The following is a 20,390-nucleotide window of genomic DNA, read 5'->3' on the forward strand; positions in this document are numbered from 1 at the left end:
CTCCAGGGGATCTTCCCAACACAGGGACTGAACCCACAACTCGTGTTTCCTACATTTACAGGCGGCTTCTTTACTACTAGTGCCTTTCTATTGACTGGAAGCAAGTCATAGCCCCCACCCCCACACTCCACCATGACACACACTCAAGGAGAGGATATTACACAAAGATGTGACTACCAGGATGCCTCTTTGACTCTGCTTGCCAAGCTGGGCTGCAGTCAGACCTGCTGAGCTCTGAAACTGAATACATGCAAATAGTTGCCTAGAGATTCTAACACTGTGAATAACTCATCTACAGAAGTAAGAATTAATGGATGTTTGGCACAGATTGTAAAGGATGAGCTTTTACTCTCCAGACTTACTATAGGAGGTCAGTAGAAAAATGGATTGTCAGTGGGATTTTCATATATCACAACTCAGTTCTCAGTTCAGTTGCTCAGTCGTGTCCAACTCTTTGCAACCCCATGAGCCGCAGCACACCAGGCCTCCCTGTCCATCACCAACTCCCGGAGTCCACCCAAACCCATGTCCATTGAGTCGGTGATGCCATCCAACCATCTCATCCTCTGTCGTCCCCTTTTCCCCCTGTCCTCAATCTTTCCCAGCATCAGGGTCTTTTCCAATGAGTCAGCTCTTCGCATATCAGGTTGCCAAAGTATTGAAGTTTCAGCTTCAACATCAGTCTAGCATCTGTACAAAATCTGACCCAAAGGAGGCTCAATAAAAACTATTTGCCTGCCAAGGTTTTGGTTTCAAAATCTAGTGTAACTGGATCAGTTCTATTGCTCTCTTTTTATAACAAAATTCTATAACTTCTTTCATCCTGAAATGAAATCCATAAATAGAATTTACCCCACACATAATCTCAAACATCAATATAACTTAACTGTAATATAAAAAACATACCAGATTGGTGGTTGCCAGAGATGATGGTGGAGGGTGGGATAAATAGGTAGAAGAGATTATTACATATTTTAAAAAATAGAAATAAAAAAGTATACTGTAAAGTTTTTAAAAGTTAAATACTGAAGGAGAGTAATTCATAGTAAAAATAATGTATTTCAAGATGTGAATGCTCTAAAACAAAATGATTAGGTGCTTGCTTCTGAGTTTAGAGTCACCATTAATGAAAGAGCTTTAAATTCAGACTGATACTCAGTTACTAGCATGTGTGATTAAGGGCCCAGATCCTACAATTTTTCATTAGTGATGTGATTTCCCAGAAAGTGAATGATACTTGAAAATATTCTGAACAAAGCAAAACAAATCATCCCACGTTTTACACAGGAGTTTCAGTCCTAGAAAATTCAGTGTATATTCAAACTGCACAAAAATACCTTGCTTTAAAGTTAGTCTGTAAGCTCAAATAATTTATGAATAAGATTTTCCTGTACAGTTTTGTGTCATACAGGACATTGGGAAGTATGAGAGCCTTGAAACTATTTATTACACAGGACTTTGCCACTCTTAGCAGAACAAATTAGCTGGGATCTGGCACTTCTGCCCAAACATACTCCCCCAGTTCCAGGAATGCCCCCCAGTTATTGTGACAACACAGCATTCCCTTGGATTTCACAAGTTGGCAGCGCCAGTTCCCACTGAAAACCACTGCCCTAGGGCCTAGCCACCAGGGGAAAGGAAAGTGATGCAATTATTCTGGTTTGCTTGGACACAGCTAAATATCAAGGGTACCATGAGGGAGATGAGGATAGAGATCAGTGCTTCAGAGTCTCTGTTGTGACCCTTCAGCCAAGGCACAGTTGAGTACTTGGATCAAGCAGAAGATGGCAATAACTGTAGGACGTGGGGAGAGAGGGAACCCTGTGTGTTAGGCTGTCAGGTGTGGGCATCTTAAAGTGAACATGTTGAATGACAAATTTTAAGGATACTGACAAAGTGCTTTCATTTCCAACAGAAACCTGTTTCCTTCAAATCTTGTGGTTGCAGCTTTCCGGACGGTAAGCTTGATGCTTTGCTAAAAATAGGAAACTTTGGGTGTTATATGTTTATAGCATATAAATTACTGCTATAGAGTTAGGTAAGGTGGAATGAGGAGGGTTGTGTGCACTTAGTATCATTGGCCTAAATTTTTATAGATGGGCCCCTGGAGTGAAAACAAAAAAACAACAAGAAACAAAAAAATTGTCCAAAATATCCCACTAGTTCCAGCATGTTTTCGCATCACCTAGTACCCTCAAATCATGTTTTATGGAGCTATTAAATATTTTAGAATTTTAATTTTTTTTAATCTTTTTAAGTTTTTTGGCCGCATTGCACAGCCTGTGGGATCTTAGTTCCCAGACCAGGGATTGAACCTGGGCCATGGCAGTGGAAGTGCTAAATCCTAACCACTAGACTGCCAGGGGAATTCCCTAGAATTTTTTTTTTAATGCATTTTTATTTTTTTTTCTGATTATAAATATAATATATGCTCCTTGCAAAAAAAAATTAAAGTACAAAACAATAGAAGGAAATAAAAATCACCATAATCACTACCTAGAGCTACCCATTAACATTTGTTATCATCTTTCTGGTATGTTTTTTCTATACATGTGTGTATGCATCTGCACACAGACACACACGCACACAAGATTTTAAAATAATTATACTACATACATTGTTATTATGTATACACTATTTTTCAGTAACCAGCTCTTATTGTGAACATTTTCTCATGTCGGTAAATATCCTTCTGCATAAGTTATTGGCTGTAGTATGAACATGTCATAATTTTACTCAATCAGTCCCATGTGGATGGCTGTTTCTAGTTTTCCCCTTACTTTAGCAATCCTGAATGTAATGTTCCTACAGCCAAGCTTTACACAGAGAAGGAATATAAAGGTCTAGATTAGATGGACTAAACTGATTGCCTTTTTCACACACTGTCTTTTCAGTTTCCACTCAGTCTTGCTCTTTAAAAAAACAAACAAAAAAACCCTGGGTATAAATACAACTGTGGCTTTTATGTATAATGTGAGATAGAAGATAAGAGAAAAATGAAAAGTGTCATGGCTTTCGGTGCCTGCCACGGAAGGTGTGGGGTGGCTTTTGTATCCCCTGCCACCCTTAATCACAGGACAGCTGACCATCTCTGCCTGTCTGAAAGCTTGATAAGTCAAAGATGAGAGAGACCAGAACTCTTTAAAGGCAGGTTCAAAGCAGATGCCTCTGGGCCTAACGGGCCCCTTTTTAACAGTTCAAAAGCCTTGTGTCCTTAGAAGGGTGAAGGAAGGGTGTCATATAACAGAGTCCACTAAACGTTAGTGCACACAGCTGCAGGGAGACACCTGTGTGTGTCAGGCAGAAGTGTGTGAAGTCAACCACAGGACCAGAGTTGGAAAGATAGTTCCCCTCTGATGAGTGGGTGTCCCAGAAGACTCAGCCAAAAAACACCATCTTGCCCCCCATCCTTTGTTTTGAGGAGTGAAGGGCTGAAGGCGTATTAGATGCTGAAAAGCAGTCAAGCTCAAGTAAGTTTTGGAACAGAGTGGAGCATAAATAAATGAATGAAAATAAAAGGGCACATCAAAAAAATGAACTTTAGTATTATGGAATGAATACCAAGTTTCTCCAAATAATATGAATTCTCAGCCATTTACGATATCAGCTTGAAATTGTACAGACCTTCTCCAAGCCAGAGTCTGGGGACTGAGGAAATTCTCTCCATTCCCTTGGGTTCCTAAATAATCCGCGGTCTCCTAGAGTGCATGTTGCCCTGATCTTAAGTGACTTTGGTACAGTCCTCAGAGGCCCTTGTCCGGCCAAGCAAGTGAGGAATGCCAGCAGACCTGGAGAGAAGAACAACAAAGTAGCAAGAGGCCCAGCAGTCCTCTGGATTCCTCTTGGGAAAGGTCTTCAGCTGTGAACTAACAGGGTTTTCTTTCTCTCGCTCACAGTATGCAACTGACTACAGAGAAGTGACCTACAGCACGAGCGCTGGAAACGTGACCGTTGAAAAAGTAAGGGTTTTTGTGAGATCACTTACGACAAATTCTGTAACACAAATAATGCTTCTGAACTCAAGGAGCATGCATGATGCTTATTTTTTTTCTCAGCAGGACTGAAGACTGGGGTTTGAATCACACAGTTTAGGTTTGCTCTTTGGGCCGTTTACCATCTTTAGGATGTCCATTTCATTGAATTGAAACTAATGTCCCCTTTCTTAAAAAAAATTGTGTAACATCCCTTCTGTTTTTCTGAAATATAAATAATAGGTGATTTAACCTACCCTTGCACATAGAATTTGTCTTAGGGGTTTCACTCACTATAACCATCATTCATTCTCAAGTATGTTTTGAGTACCTGTTGTTTCTTTTGTTGTTGTGTGTGTGTTGGTTTTGTTTTGTTTTGTTTTGGACACACCACAAGGCATGTATGTGGGAATCTTAGTTCCCTGACCAGGGATTGAACTTGAGTCCCTTGTAGCTGAAGCACAGAGTAACCACTAGACCACCAGGGAAGTCCCTTGAGTACCTGTTGTTTACCAGACACTGAGCTAAGTCCTAGCCTTCATGCTGGAGCTGAAAGGGACAAGGGACCTCAGGGATTATTTAGTCCAGCTATGAAGCTGCCATGGGAAGAAGGAGGAACTTTGCCCTTCCCCTATCCCCCATACACCTCCCCAGGGCTAAGTGGCTCTGACTTCTACCAGCCTGTTTTTGGTTGAAGGAAAAGTTCTACTTTTTTTAAAAAAAAATTTGAAAGCTAATAATTTAGTCCCTTTCACTTCATCTTGCAGATGAAGCATCTGAAGCTCAGAGAAGTTAATATCGCCAGGACTAGAGCTCAGACTAGAATGATGGTAAAAATGCTCTTTCAGTTTTTACCACACTGACAAGTTTCCTATTCAGAATTTCATAATGTGTTGTGATGGAATAAAATGTTAGTCTAACATATATGCTTACAGAAGTGAGATTCAGTACTGCTGGGAAAAAAATAACACATTATATTTATACATTTTAAGTTGGTGATTTAGGAAAGAATATCCTGAAAATATCCATATTGATTCTGAACATCATTTTTGAAATTTGTCAGTGAGGAGACTATGGTAAGAACCTAGCAACAAAGAATTAGTAGCCAAAGATAGAATCACTGACTTTTTTTTTTTTTTTGGCCACACCCTTGAGGCTTATGGGATCTTAGTTCCCTGACCGGGGATTGAACCGGGGCCTACAGCAGTGAAAGCACTGAATCCTAATCAGTAGACCATCAGGGAATTCCTTACAATCATTGACTCTTGATCTGAAGGACCTTTTCACCAATCAGCTTGTCTTTTAAAGTGAAGTGAAGTGAAAGTCGCTCAGTCGTGTCTGATTCTTTGCAACCCCATGGACTGTAGTCCATGGGATTCTCTAGGCCAGAAGACTGGAGCGGGTAGCCTTTCCCTTCTCCAGGGGTCTTCCCAACCCAGGGATCGAACCCAGGTCTCCCACATTGCAGGTAGATTCTTTACCAACTGAGCCACAAGGGAAGCCCTGTCTTTTGAAAGCAACCCTTTGAAATGATTGTCCAACCTCTACCTGAGCACATCCAGTGAGGAGAGGCTCAGTACTTTCTGCTTCAACCTGTGCCCATTCCCAAAGCTTTCACAGTTAATAAGTAGGTGAAAATCCTGTTTGTTGACTTTCCAAATCCTGAGACTCCATCTCCCCTTGAGTTTCTGGCCCCTTGATCTGTGAAATCACTGAGTGTTAGAGGAAATATGAGCCTGTCCTCTTTCTGGGCACACTGTTTCAGTCTGACGGAGACCTGAGCAAATGCATTCTTTAGTCCTCACTCATCTGTTGTAAACTTAGACCCTGTGTCCCCTCTGATCCTACAGATCCCCATTGGCACCGAAATTGAAGGGATGAACATTTTAGGATTGGTCCTTTTTGCCCTGGTATTAGGAGTGGCCCTGAAGAAACTCGGCTCCGAAGGAGAAGAGCTCATTCGTTTTTTCAATGCCTTCAATGAGGCGACCATGGTGCTGGTGTCATGGATTATGTGGTGAGTGTCACCCTACCACCCACTCTCTCACTCATTTCTCCTGCCATCCAGAAAAGAACCCCACTTAGCTGTTCTAGGTCACCCCGTGGGGCCACCCGGCCCAGTGCTGTCTGTGGATGATGTACCACCACCAGTCTTGGTACAAGGGTTGAAGGATCTCAGAGAAGTAAGCATGTACCATGGTTGATGGTCACTTGCTTGTCACCCACAGTGACCCCTGGGGTTCTGTCATTGATGATTTATCGATGAGTCTCACCATTATTCTTGCCATATCTTGTGGGGCAATGAATTCCATATAAAATAAGGCTTATTTCTCTTTGCCGCCGCTGCTGCTAAGTCGCTTCAGTCGTGTCCGACTCTGTGCGACCCCATAGATGGCAGCCCACCAGGCTCCCCCGTCCCTGGGATTCTCCAGGCAAGAACACTGGAGTAGGTTGCCATTTCCTTCTCCAGTGCATGAAAGTGAAAAGTGAAAGTGAAGTCGTTCAGTCGTGTCCGACTCTTAGCCACCCCATGGACTGCAGCCTACCAGGCTCCTCTGTCCATGGGATTTTCCAGGCAAGAGTACTGGAGTGGGGTGCCATGAAGGGCCCCTTACTATAGTATTACAACATGGAGAACAAATCCATCTTTAGCCCATATGTACAGGTAAACTTGGAATGGTCTTTACATGAATGTCTCTTTATATAATAGCAATGAAAGAAAGGGTACTTTTTTAATAAAAACCACCAGACTGACTTCTGGCTAACAAGGAAAAATTTGACAAGATCTCTCAAAGTAACTTCTCAGAAATCATACCAATTCCAATGCCAATGCTTCAGTAAGCTTTATCCTGCTGTTTTACTGAAGCCAGACTTTGTGGGTTTTAGTTTCTACCCACTCGTTGCTGAGACACTAGTTGATCTTTTCATACACAAAACTTGTTCCTTATTGTCAACCCTTAAATATCCTAGGATGTCTCTCTCTCAGATGATACTGGGATGGCAGCTGGACTGATTTTAAGGAGAAGCCTGGAATTTGGTAGGAAAGCTTGAGATTGGTTGGGAAGCCAAGTTCAGAGCCTCCACTAGTGGTGTTTATCCTGCTTGACCGAGTTTTCTTGCTCAGCCCCAAACTCCAGAGTCTGAGTCTGCATCAGAAACATGACACTTCATATGACTCCTGTTGTTCTGGGGAGAAAAATATTCCCAGAAAGGAAAAAGCATTTTCATCCTGTCAGGTTCTTTCCCTGGCTTATTTTTTTCAGTCTGAAATCCTCCCAAAGGTTGGATTAAAGGAAACTGTGCAGGAAAGTGATGTTCCTGTGTGAAAACATTTGTTTTCAATCTGAAACCAATTTACAGTCATTCCTTCAACATGACGTGTTAGTTACAGAAGCAGACATTTGGAAAGGCAGACCCGGCTGAGTGTCTTAACTGCAGTAGGATATCTGTTGCCAGAACTGGGGTTTAGGATGCCTTAACTGATTAAAGGGCTTCCCTGGTGGTTCAGTGGTAAAGAATCTGCCTGCAAAGCAGGAGACACAGGTTCGATCCCTGGGTCGGGAAGATCCCCTGGAGGAGGCCATGGCAACCCACTTCAGTATTCTTGCCTGGAAAATTCCATGGACAGAGGAGCTTGGCAGGCTACAGTCCATGGGATCCCGAAAGAGTCTGACATGACTTATTAACTAGAACATATACAAGTACACACACATAACTGATTAAAGGGTCTCCCCCAGGTGTGGGAGGGTCTTCAGTAGCAGCTCTTTCTTTCCTACTATATATCAGGCACCTGCCTAGCCTGTACTGTTGATAGAAATAATTTCTCAGTAGATGGTCAGCAAACCTTGCAGGCATGTGGTCTCTGTCATAGCTGCCAATGCTGCCACCCCAGGACAAAAACAGTCATAGGCAATTTATAAATCAATGAACTTGGCTGTATTCCAGTAAAACTCATGGTGCCAACCCATGCATTAAACTGTCCAGGGAGGAAGGAGGGAAGGGAGTCCTCTGAAAGTATTAGAAAAAAATACAGGGGTAGAGAAAGTCCTCCTACACAAAATACTGAAAGGAAAAGCCATAAAAAGATGCTAAATTTGATTCCACCAGAATATAAAAATGTTTGCATGCAAAGGAAACCTTGGATGAGGTTATAAGACAAGACAGTTATTGAAAAAAAGTGATATATATTTACATATAGTCTCTATACACACACAAACACACTCACACTCAAAGCATTGGGATTGAAAGGACTGGTACAAGTTCACAAAATGTTCATCTTTCTGTAGTGAAATTAACAGAGAACTTGAGAATAAGGGTTAAAAATCTTTTATAGCAGTTTCATATTCTTCAGCATCCAAGCCATGATTATTGTTCTATTTTTGTGTGTGTGCATGTGTCTTTTCTAAGAATGCTGGCCCATGACCAACTAGGTAGAAATGAACCAGTCTTTCACCAAAGATAATTTGAGAAGAACTAATATAAAGAGCCCTGACTACTGAAAAAGAAAAAAAAGACTGAATAAACTCGTAGACAACGAACAAAGGAAACGAGCAGGGAATGCATAGAAGAGGAAACCTGAATGACCAATAAACGTTTTAAGGGATGGCCAATTTATTAGAAATTAGGGAAATGAAAGCTTGGTTCTGTCAGGCACTCGATAAGGGTGAAGTCACTGCAGCACTATTTTTTTTTTTCCTTTGGAATTTGAGGAATTTTTATTTTCATTTTTCTGTATTTCCCACTTTCAACACTAAAAACCTGTTTCTTTTTTATTGAGATATAGTTGATTTAGTTGATTTAGGGCTTCCATGGTGGCTCAGCTGGTAAAGAATCCTCCTGCAATGCAAGAGACCTGGGTTTGATCCCCGGGTTGGGAAGATCCCCTGGAGAAAGGAACAGCTACCCACTCCAGTATTCTGGTCTGAAGAATAGTCCATGGGGTTGCAAAGAGTTGGGCACGACTGAGTGACTTTCACTTAATCACTAATAGTTGATTTATGATGTTATATTAGTTTCAGGTATATAGCATGGCGGTTCAAAGTCTTTAGAGATTATATTCCATGCATGCTTACTATAAAATACTGGCTATCTTCCCAGTATTTTGGCTGTTGTGCTGTACAATGTACCCTTTATTAGCAGCACTATTGACGTTCTTTGTTGTGGGGGCTGTCTTGTGCGCCGTAGTTATTTAGGCATATCCTTGGCCTGTAGCCCCTAGATGCCAATAGCACCCCCTATCAAAGCTGTGACAACCAAAACTGTCTCCAGATATTACTTAATGTCCCCTGGGGACAAAATCATCATTGGATTAGAACCAGTGGTGCAGGGGGAGAAGGCAGTGGCACCCCACTCCAGTACTCTTGCCTGGAAAATCCCATGGGCGGAGGAGCCTGGCGGGCTGCAGTCCATGGGGTCGCTAAGAGTCGGACACGACTGAACGACTTCACTTGCACTTTTCACTTTCCTGCATTGGAGAAGGCAATGGCAACCCACTCCAGTGTTCTTGCCTGGAGAATCCCGGGGACGGGGGAGCCTGCTGGGCTGCTGTCTATGGGGTCACACAGAGTCGGACACGACTGAAGCGGCTTAGCAGCAGCAGTGGTCAGAAAAAGGATTCTTCTCCTAGAAGCACTGGGAACATGATAGAACAGCCACATTGGAGAACAATTGGTCAGGATCTACTAAACTTTAAAACACACCCCATGACTCAGTAGCCCCACTTCATGGTGTCTCTACCTGGAGAAAATAGGCATGTGGGCACAAAGAGGCCTGTTTGCAGTGTTCTGTGTGGTGATGAAAACCTGGGAATAATTTCAATGCTCATCAGTAGGGCAATGCAAATAATCTATAGTGTAGTTCTGAGGATGCTATTTTAAAAGAATGAGATAAAGGTGGGATCAACCCAAATGTCCATTGACAAATTGAATGGATAAGGAAAATGTGGGGTATGCATACAATGAATATTATTCAGCCTTAAGAAGGAGTGAAATTCTGAAAAGTGCTATAATATAGAGGAACCTTAAAGACATGAATGGGTTGACATGCTCTCCTTCAGGGGATCTTTCTGACCCAGGAATCAAACCTGGGTCTCCTGCATTGCAGGCTGATTCTTTACTGTCTGAGCCACCAGGGAAGCCGCAAGTGAAATAAGCCAGACACAAGGGGGCTAAAATTGTATTATTCCATTTATAAGGGCACCTTGAATAGTCAAATTCATAGAGACTGAAAGTAGAACAGGGGTCTCTGAAAGCAGCAGTGAGGGGGAACATGGGGTTATTATTTATTGAATACAGAGTTTCTGTTTGCAATGATGAGAAAGTTCTGGAGATAGACAGCAGTGAAAGTTGCACAAGACTTTGAATATACTGATGTCACCAAACTGTACACTTAAAATGGTTAATATGGTCAGTTTTATGTTATGCATACTTTACCATGATTAAAAAAAAAGACCAGAATGAGGTAGATGTCTATGTATTGATATGAAAAGGTCTCAAAGACATAATAGGGAGTTTAAAAAACACATGCAGATTTAAACACATGTATCTAAAAGAATAGGAAGTGGGACTGGTTACCAGAGGAGAGGGCTGGCTTGAGGATAGGGCCTAAAGATTTTGGTCTTAGCAATCATGTTTTAATTTTTTGAAAGGAGAATATATTTTTGTATTACTATAGGATTTAAAAATAATAATACTTCTTAGAATACCTCTGGGAAGAAGTCTTAAGAAACCAGTGACACTGGCTATCTCTCCTTGGAAGGAAACCTGGTACTTGGGAGGACAGAGGTGGCAGGTAGACTGCATCCTTTTGTATCCTTTGAAATTTGAACTGTGTGACATTATTGTCTATATAATTTAAATTTATAAATAAAGTCAATAGTTATAAAATTCATCTTCAGCTCAGTCCAGTCGCTCAGTCATGTCCAACTCTGCGACCCCATGGACTGTGGCATGCCATGATTCCCTGTCCATCACCAACTCCCAGAGCTTACTCAAACTCATGTCCAACGAGTCAGTGATGCCATCCAACCATCTCATCCTCTGTCGTCCCCTTCTCCTCCTGCCTTCTGTCTTTCCCAGCATCAGGGAGTCAGTTCAATGAGCCAGTTCAAACCAGTCAGTCCAATGAGTCAGTTCTTCACATCAGGTGGCCAAAGTATTGAAGCTTCAGCATCAGTCCCTCCAATGAGTGTTCAGGACTGATTTCCTTCAGGATTGACTGGTTTGATCTCCTTGGAGTCCAAAGAGCTCTCAAGAGTCTTCTCCAACACCACAGTTCAAAAGCATCAATTTTTCGGCGATCAGCCTCTTTATGGTCCAGCTCTCACATCCATACATGACCACTGGAAAAACCGTAGCTTTGACTAGATGGACCTTTGTCAACAATGTTTCTGCTTTTTAATATTTTTAAAATTCATCCTCAGTTAAGCTCAAAACAGCAGACTTTTGTCCTTTGTAGCTCCCATAGTTCATTTCCTCCCTTTCTTCCTCCCACCTGCCCATTAAAAAAAATCTTCACGCTCCAAGAGTATTCTCAGAAGGTCATTGTTAGTGACTTCCTCCCATGGAATCATGTTTTCCAATCCACAAAGAATTTGAAACTTCACAAAAGTCCCAGCTTTGGCTCAATTCTGTATCACAGCAATTCTGCAAAATGTCATAGGTGTTAGTCTTTGGTGTTTCTGAGTTCTCAGAGCAAGCCTGAGCAAAGCTGAAAGTCAAGCCCACAGTCGCAGAGGCTTTAATCTCAAAGAGTTCCTTCCACTTGGAAGCCCACGTGGTTGGTAGCATCCAGCTGTTAAGAACATACAATATCCAAGGGGAAAGAAGTCTGGGTCTCATCCTGACTCCACACCCACGATGAGTGATCCTGTTAATTTTACTCAGTTTCATGGCCTGTAAAATGGGCACGGCATACCCCCATCCTTTTCTATTTCTCAGAGTCATCCCAGGGAGAGATGAAGACCACCTAGTTGAGAGTCCGCAAATCCCATGTCAGGAAGGGCCTGCATCTCTCAGCCCCAGCATCCTCACCCTTGCTTACCTGTGCCCTGTGCTCACATCCTAGGTACGTACCTGTGGGCATCATGTTCCTGGTTGGAAGCAAGATTGTAGAAATGAAGGACATCATCATGCTGGTGACCAGCCTGGGGAAATACATCTTCACGTCTATATTGGGCCATTTTATTCACGGAGGAATTGTTCTGCCACTTATTTATTTTGTCTTCACAAGAAAAAACCCATTCAGGTTCCTCCTGGGCCTCCTCACACCATTTGCAACAGCGTTTGCCACCTGCTCCAGGTGAGTGGCTTTCAGGTGCCCTTGGCTGCCTTTGAGCTTGGAACCAGATGAGCCCGTGGTGGATGCACAGCTAGCATCTTGACAAATTTTAGTTTCTTGAAAATTCTAAATTGGTTTCATCTGATTTTTTTGCACCGCCAGCCCCATAGCTCTTAGGGAAGTAGATTTTTAGGATTGCCAGAATGAGAGATTGCCTCATTCCCTTCTCCTTCTTGCTTCTTAGAGGTCAGTTAGATCATAATTTTACCCAGCTGTGGGTCCTCACCCTAACTAGACCTCAGCCTGAGTAAAAGAAGACAACCACTTGACTCAAAACGCATCGCAGGAAAGTTTCTAGAATGACACCTGCTCAGTTCTCCCTTTGGATGGGTGAATTAGGAAATAAGACCAAGACATAAGGCATCCTGGTGAGGGGTGTGTGCTCAGCTCTCTAGGAGTACACAATATTGTGGGATTATCTAATTTACCACAAAAGATGGACCTTGTCATGGCTGATATTCTTCCAGAAAAACACTGGGCTTTCCAAATACAAAGAAAACTTTGAAAGGATGGCGGCACATTGTTTGATTCACACATTTAGTTTCTGCCTCTCTGCTGCCTGTTTCCCACCATCCTGCCCTGCAGGGTCTATGACTGGGTTGTGGTGTGGTAGGAATGAAGAAGGTAAGTTTCTCCAGCTTTGGCAGAAACCAGCCTACTTCAGCTATGCCAGCCACAGGCTGCAGAGTCTGCAGAACCCACTGTGGGGAGAGGTCTTACTCTTCATTATGTTGGGAGGCAGTTCCTCTTTCCAAAGTCTCAGAGCCGTTTCTTCTTCTCTTTTTTTGGCCACACTCCCACAGCATGTGGAACTTCCCTGACCAGGGATTGAACTCATGTCCCCTGCAGTGGAAGCCCAGAGCCCTAACCACTGGACCACCAGGGAAGTCCTGTCAGAGCCATTTCTGCTTCTTGGCATAGAAGAAAAAACATAGTTTGCCTTTTACTTTTTGGAGGGGAACATGTTCAAGAGAGGAGATGCATGTGTAGAGTAAACAGTTATTTGTTGTCTTGAGAATACTTTGCATTGTGAGACAATGTGAGGTTCTTGGGAAATCTGGAACAGGTGTATCCAGGTGAAAAGTAACTAAGTCTAGAAAGCCCAATTTTGAACACTTCGGGAAAGCAATTGACATAACCCCATGTGTGACAGAAACTCTGCAACAATTCTGATTTTTCTTTTCTTTCAAGGGGAGAGTGCCATAACCTAGGATGGTGCTAATTGCTCTCTTCCTGGGTCTGAGCTGAGTAATAGGTTAGCCTGGTCACGAAGGACTGTTCTCTTATTTGGTTGTTTGCATTTCCCAGCTCGGCAACCCTTCCCTCTATGATGAAGTGCATTGAAGAAAACAATGGTGTAGACAAGAGGATCAGCCGGTTCATTCTCCCCATTGGGGCCACTGTGAACATGGATGGCGCAGCCATCTTCCAGTGTGTGGCCGCAGTGTTCATTGCGCAGCTCAACAACGTGGAGCTGAGAGCTGGACAGATTTTCACCATTCTGTAAGTTCCGTATTCTTTCCTTCACCTTTAGGCCTGATTTAAACTTTGAGATTTTTTTATTGCGATTTCCTTTGAAAAACTTCTTGAATACAATCTTACCATGACTCGGGCATCTCGCTTGTAAATGAGGACAGCATGAATTCATTACTTGAAGAAAGTGGATCCTCTCTCAAGGGTGCAGTCGACAGACTAGGGTTGTGTGGTTTTCAGTTCCAAGCCATGGCTGCCATGTTCTGCATGTCTCTGCGTCCCCTCGGTGCTCTGGGCTCGTGAGTGATCCTGCTCTCCCATCCCCTAGAGTGACGGCCACGGCGTCTAGTGTTGGAGCAGCAGGCGTGCCCGCTGGAGGGGTCCTCACCATCGCCATTATCCTGGAGGCCATCGGGCTGCCCACTCATGACCTCTCTCTAATCCTGGCTGTGGACTGGATTGTGTAAGTAGCAAGTCTTAAGGGCACTGAATAAAAGAAAGTCTGTATTGAGCTCTGTAGGAGCTTGGCACTGGCCTGGGGCATGCAGAGAAACTTAAAACATGCCATTACTGAGAACTTGCTTAGAACATTCAGAAAAGTCAGAGGCCCAAGCGTCTGTGGAGATTGTTGGCTGCATAGGGGTCATAACCATTGGAGCAGTGAATCTTTGGAAATGATTGTCCTTGGCCTGGAATGTCCAAGGAGTGATTTCTGTAAGGGGAGAAAAGATGAGTGCTGCTAATGCACATGCCTGGGCTTGGGCTCAGGGGCAGAGTTAGAAAGGAGCTGTGATCTCGGTAACCATCACCAGGGCTCCTGTAAAGACGCAGAAGTTTCTAATTGTTGCTGCCTTGAGTCCCATGACACTTTTCTCAGATACAAACAATACCTGTATCATAGGGAAGGTCAGTGAGGGACTGATGTTGGACAGTAGGTAGAGCGTGTGAATAAGAAATGAGCCCTGAAAAAAAAAAAAAAAAGAATCGAGCCCTGGAGCCTGGGTTCACATCATTTACTAGTGTGATATGAACTGTCTGTGATTTAGTCTGCCAGTCTATGAAAAGGGGATAAGAACAGAGCCCTACAGCAGAGTTGTAGTGGAGACTAAGCGAGTTAGCTCATGCGCAGCACATGGAAGAGCGTTCAGTCAGCACTGGGGAAGACGCTCCTGGCCAGGCTGGTCAGAGCCGGGTGTGGATATCCTGACCACGAGAGCCTGGCCCTGGGCTGGTGGATCTGCCCACGGTGGTTAGGAGTGCTGGGTTCCAACCTTATTTTTAAGCCCTGGAAACTTGAAGGGACTTCTCAGAATTCCTTGAGCTCCTTGGGGGTGAAAAGTGCTTTGGAGATGCTGAACAGTGCTGTGCAGTGTTCAGACAGCACATCGGAGGGACTCAGTCCCTGTGGTGGTGAGCAAGAGGGACCAGGGCAGAGTGTCAGAGGCCCCGCCTCCTTCCTCACCGGCTCCCCTCCATGGGGAAGGCAGGCGTTTAAGGGGTGCTTGGTCAGGACGAGGGAGGTCCGGCACCAAGCGGGCTGCCCAAGTGAGACCCCCACCACCCACAACCTCTGATTCCATAACTCTCAGCTTCTCCAGCACCTCAGGCAAGTTCCTATTTTCCCTCCTTCTTCAGAATGAGCATGATACTTCCTCTGAGCCCCAGGGAGGGGTGCTGGTTGTTGGGCTCTGGGAAGACAAAGCTTCTGGAAAGGGCAGTGCCGTTCTCTGTGAGATGGTATTTGCCAACAGCCGTGGGAAGCACATGAAGGTTACAGTTCAGTAGAGATGCAGTGTGGACGCGAGACTGGGAGGGAGGTTCCCACGGGTAACGGTGAGTGGGAGGGAAGCTGGACCCAGGACCGAATCTGCACCATCACCCCAATTGTGTGTGGGTACTTAGTCGCTCAGTCGTGTCTGACTCTTTGTGACCCCGTGGGCTGTAGCTTGCCAGGCTCCTCTGTCCATGGGGATTCTCCAGGCAAGAACACTGGAGTGGATTGTCATTCCCTTCTCCAGGGGATCTTCCCAACCCAGGGATCAAATCCAGGTCTTCTGCACTGCAGGGAGATTCTTTACCATCTGAGCCACCAGGGAAGCCCTCGTCATCCCAGTTACTTATAACTTTTACACGACGATGTCTCACACATGAAGTGTACACATAGGGAGATTTCTGGAAGGAAACAGATCCAGATGTCACTACTGGTTCACTCAGGGGTGCAGAGGATGGCAGGGAGTGACTTTTGTTTTTTCCTTTATACTTCTCTTTTCCCCAAGTTTTCTACAATGAGTGGGTCTGTTAGTTTCATAAGAATGAAAAATATTTGGAGAAAATCAGTTTAGCATCAAGCAGCACCCCATACCCTTAGCTTGCCCTCCCTCAGGGTCACAGCCTCCTGGTACCTCGGCCTGCAGTGAGTCCGCCCCCTGGTGGCTCCAGGCGGCATCGACTGTAACACCTGCCTGTTCTCTCCCTGCAGGGACCGCACCACCACCGTGGTGAACGTGGAGGGCGATGCCCTGGGTGCAGGCATCCTCCACCACCTGAATCAGAAGGCGATGAAGAGAGGGGAGCAGGAGCTGAGCGAGGTCAAAGTGGAGGCCATCCCTAACTCCAAGTCGGAGGAGGAGACGTCACCCCTGGTGACACACCCAAACCCCACCGGCCCAGCAGCCAGCACCCCAGAGTCCAAGGAGTCGGTTCTGTGATGGGGCTGGGCTTCCAGCTCATGCACCGGGGGTGCCCACCCCATCAGTCTGGCCACCTGGCCCTGGCACCGCCCTCACCGACTTTTTGCCTCCCGAGTAATGCACTGGCCCAGCCACCAGTGTGAGGGTTACTTCTCAGCACAGGCATTGGGTTTCCCAGTGGGAACTGACTCCTGAGGACCAAGACACTCTGACATTTGACACTCGACCATGTCCAGGTCAACTGTGCGCACCCTGGCTCTGTCTGGAAACACACCCTCGAGCTGCCAGTGTGGGGAGTAACAGGCTCACAGAGACCTGGCAGTTAAAGCTTGGAAGATGCACATGTTATTTCATTGCACCCAGGAAAGTTCAGCATTCGGATACTTCCTGGACAGACCTGGGCGGGTGGCAGTCATCTGTCACCTTGTGAGCCAGAATAATTGGAAAAATTCCCAAATTCGTGTCCTTGGCTGGAATTCTCTGAGCTGGGACTCAGGTGTTAAGAGTCTCCGACTAGGCATGGCTGGCTTCTGGTTCACTGGGCTGGAGGCGCTGCGTGCCCATCAGGTTAGAAATACTCCATGGTATTGGCACCGCTGGTGTCTCGGGTTAGCGGCATTAGGTAAGCAATTACATTCTGAGGTCAGAGAAAGGAGGGGGAGTGTAGCCTGCAGGGGAAAGGGAAGCAGCCTGACGGGTAAGGACACACACTCACATATGCACACACACATACACTACTGTCCCCAGTCTGGCCCCAGCCCCGGAAAGTTTTCTGCTTTCATGATCTGGACTTCTGCCAACACTGTAGCTTTATCCACCTCCACTCTGATTTGGCAAACAGGCCACAGAGGGGCCTCTGCCTCCGGGGAGGTGTGATATGGTCATTACATTCAGGACCCTTACTGGCCTAGTAATAGATTTCAATCCAACTAGACCCTCCCTTAAAGCAAAACAAATTTTTTTAAAAAACCACAAACCCACTCTTCACTGGGGTAAAGCCAGATGTCCTGGCTTTGGCTGATTTTGATAGGCTTGGCTTCCCTTTCCTCCAGCACATCAGAGTTTAAAATTATCAGCCAAATGGTCTACCTGATTCCTACTGACTCAGGTTGAACGTTGGAGAGGGGGCTTTATAGAGAGAACCAGTGTTGCCAGGGGCAGGGAAGGAAGACCTAAAGGGCACAAGACTGCTGTTTCTCTGTAGTTGTTGGTGTGTATGTGTGGGGTGACCTACAGCAAGTCCTGGGGCCTCACTCTACCCCATCAGTAAAATGGGGCTGATGTCACCTGCCTTTTACCTACCTCAGAGGAGTCTGGTGAGGCAAACTGAGTGAATCTGTGGAAAATGATCATTTCGCATCTTGGCTATTAAGTGCTAACACTTAACCCCGTACCTTCCTCACTGTTACCTAAGTGATACCTACGCTCTCCGGGAGGCTCCTTCTCCTGGGAGGACAGCTTTTATGAGCAGGGCTTTGTTTTGTGTGCAGGAGCAACTGTTATCACGTCACTTGTGCTCTTGGAAGTTTCTTGTGAGCATCAAATGCAGCCTCTTCCTATTGTCCTTCATCTTTTTGTGAATTAACCTCCCAGCCCACTTTTGGGTGCCTGGCCTCCCAGTGACTCCCAGACCCAGGCACGTTTCTGCCACCACACGCTGGCCATTATTCAAGCTCCCAAACTTTCAGCCTTGCTCATTCCCCTGTTTTCTCTGTTGCTATCACCCAAGCCCTGCAGAAGGGGAGCACACCATTATGGTGTATGTCCCATCACAGCCAGAATAGGGGGAGGGACAGAGACAGTGAAGCTCCCCTGTTTTAAAATTATGGGGCATGGGCCTGAGCAGAAGTGGTGGGGAAGAGCCAAGGGGCACAGGGAAGACCCAGCCGGTGGCAGGCCGTGCTCCCTCTAGCCCTCTTTAAAACAAGCTAAGCCACTCCTGTGAAGCAGGAGTGACCAGGAGCTGGGCTCAGCAGTACATGGAGGCCTTTACCCTCTGGCTTGTTGATGCCTTCTATTTTTAAAGGAGAAATAATCACATGGCTGGATTCCAAACTGCAAGTGAACATTCATTATTTTTCAGCCTTCGCTAGATCTTCTCTTTCCCTCTTCCCCATCTATGTAACTGTGTGTACACACATATGTGTAGCATGTGGGGGGCATACATGTGTTTAGCATTTATATCTACATGTGTGTTTGTGTATTTTAGCTCCAGTCCAAACAAGTTTGAATTTTGGGGCAGAGGTGAATTAACTGCAAGTTGTGTGGCTTTGGCATCCTGATTTTCCTGTTTCTAAAGGTGAATTTCACAAAACATGGACAGTCTGACCCAGGGGCTGCACACAGTCTCTCCGGGACCTGGGAGTGCAGTGTGGGGAGCACGTGGCCTAGGGAAGGGTGCTTCCATGTAAAACCCCTGTGATGATCACTCGCCTTTCCCTGGTTTCTCCCTGTTTTTCTGTCCGAAAGAGGAATCAGACTGGGAGTGAGCCAGCTGGGGAAAAATGCCACCCTCTCATTGTCTGATGATGTGTCCCCTGCTCTAACTTGTCATAATGCTGTTCATCTCTTTTCAATATGTGACACTTGCCTTAAAACATAGCAGTCTTCAAAATGAATACAGGATTTCTACTAGAATCCGATGTTCCTTTATTTTTTTCTTGTGTTTTGAAGTTGCATTGACTGGTGGAGTTCTTCCGGGGGATGGCCTGTGGGTGACAAATTGAGGGGTTATTTTTCTAGCTGCATTTAGCCAGCATGACCCCCTGTAGCAGGGCAGGCCACTCAGGTGGCAGAGCTGCTGCAGAACCATCACTGATGTGGCTTGTGGTGGTGAGCTCCAGGCTCCTGGGCTCCTCCCACTCAACCCTAGCCAGACCCTTGAAACAGTGAGTAGTTTGGCCACATACCTCCATTAAGCCAAGCCTTGTTAGGACAAGAAGGTCAACAGGTATTAATTGACCATCTAGTGTAAGCCCAGAGCCAAGCTGGAAGAATGCCCCCATCTGTAGAATCACTGAGAAAGTCCCTGCATAAAACAGTTGCCCGTGCCTACCATCCTCATTAACATACCCAGAACCTTCTTTCATATCATCTCATGTTCAGTGGGGGTTTTCCAGGTGGTGCTAGGGGTAAAGCACCCAGCTGCCAACACAGGAAACATACAAGACTCGGGTTCAATCCCTGGGTCAGGAAGATCCCCTGGAGGAGGGCATGGCTACCCATTCCAGTGTTCTTGCCTGAAGAATCCCATAGACAGAGGAGACTGGCGGTCTACAGTCCATGGGGTTGCAAAGAGTCAGACATGACTGAAATGACTGAGCACACATGTTCAGTGACATTGCATCCCAGCACTATTAGGAAATTTAGAAGCTTCTTACAATAGGATTATCCCACCAGCTCCCAATGACAGCCTTAGTTTCCAGACCCTGGGCCCTCAGAAGGAAGAGAACCCTGCTCTCACCTGGAGATATCCAGCCCTCCACAGAATATGGAAGCCAGTTTTACTTTCTGGGCAAGGCCCAAAGGGATGAGGAGAGCCTGCACAGATCAAGTGCCTGATTGGGCTTGTTACTAATGACATATAGATTCCCACCTTGAAGTGTGGCTCCCTTGATTCTCTGGGTGGAGTATTTGGAGACTGGGGTGAGTACTCAGTGATTAAGCTTTTCATGTCATATCAAGAATGGCAGTTCCATAAGCCACCTCTCCCCAGGGGAGAAGAGAGGGTGCTGATCTATTGGGTCACTGAAGCCTGCACAGAGGAACATCTGGTGACACCATGAATGCATGAATGATGCAGCCAGGAGGAATATGCACTGTCTGTGTCCAGTCCCAGCTCTGCCACTTCTTACTGTATGACCCTGAGCATGATAATGTCTCTGTGCCTCAGTCTATTTGTCTTTAAAATGGGGATAAT

General features: G+C 45.3%; 1 protein-coding gene across 1 annotated transcript in view; it reads left to right on the top strand.

Annotated features, from left to right (window-relative positions):
- The window catches only part of SLC1A4 (solute carrier family 1 member 4), a 29,975-nt gene extending 10,867 nt beyond the window's left edge, over positions 1–19,108 (top strand). Inside the window, exons 2-8 of the mRNA XM_025261242.3 lie at positions 1,916–1,958; positions 3,897–3,959; positions 5,822–5,988; positions 12,036–12,269; positions 13,617–13,811; positions 14,110–14,244; positions 16,261–19,108. Of these exons, the coding sequence (XP_025117027.1) occupies positions 1,916–1,958; positions 3,897–3,959; positions 5,822–5,988; positions 12,036–12,269; positions 13,617–13,811; positions 14,110–14,244; positions 16,261–16,489 (1,066 nt within the window). The 3' untranslated portion in view covers positions 16,490–19,108. The remainder of the gene's footprint in view (positions 1–1,915; positions 1,959–3,896; positions 3,960–5,821; positions 5,989–12,035; positions 12,270–13,616; positions 13,812–14,109; positions 14,245–16,260) is intronic.
- The last annotated feature ends 1,282 nt before the right edge of the window (positions 19,109–20,390 follow it).

The sequence above is a fragment of the Bubalus bubalis genome, chromosome 12, assembly GCF_019923935.1.
Source record: "Bubalus bubalis isolate 160015118507 breed Murrah chromosome 12, NDDB_SH_1, whole genome shotgun sequence".
Lineage (NCBI taxonomy): Eukaryota > Metazoa > Chordata > Mammalia > Artiodactyla > Bovidae > Bubalus > Bubalus bubalis.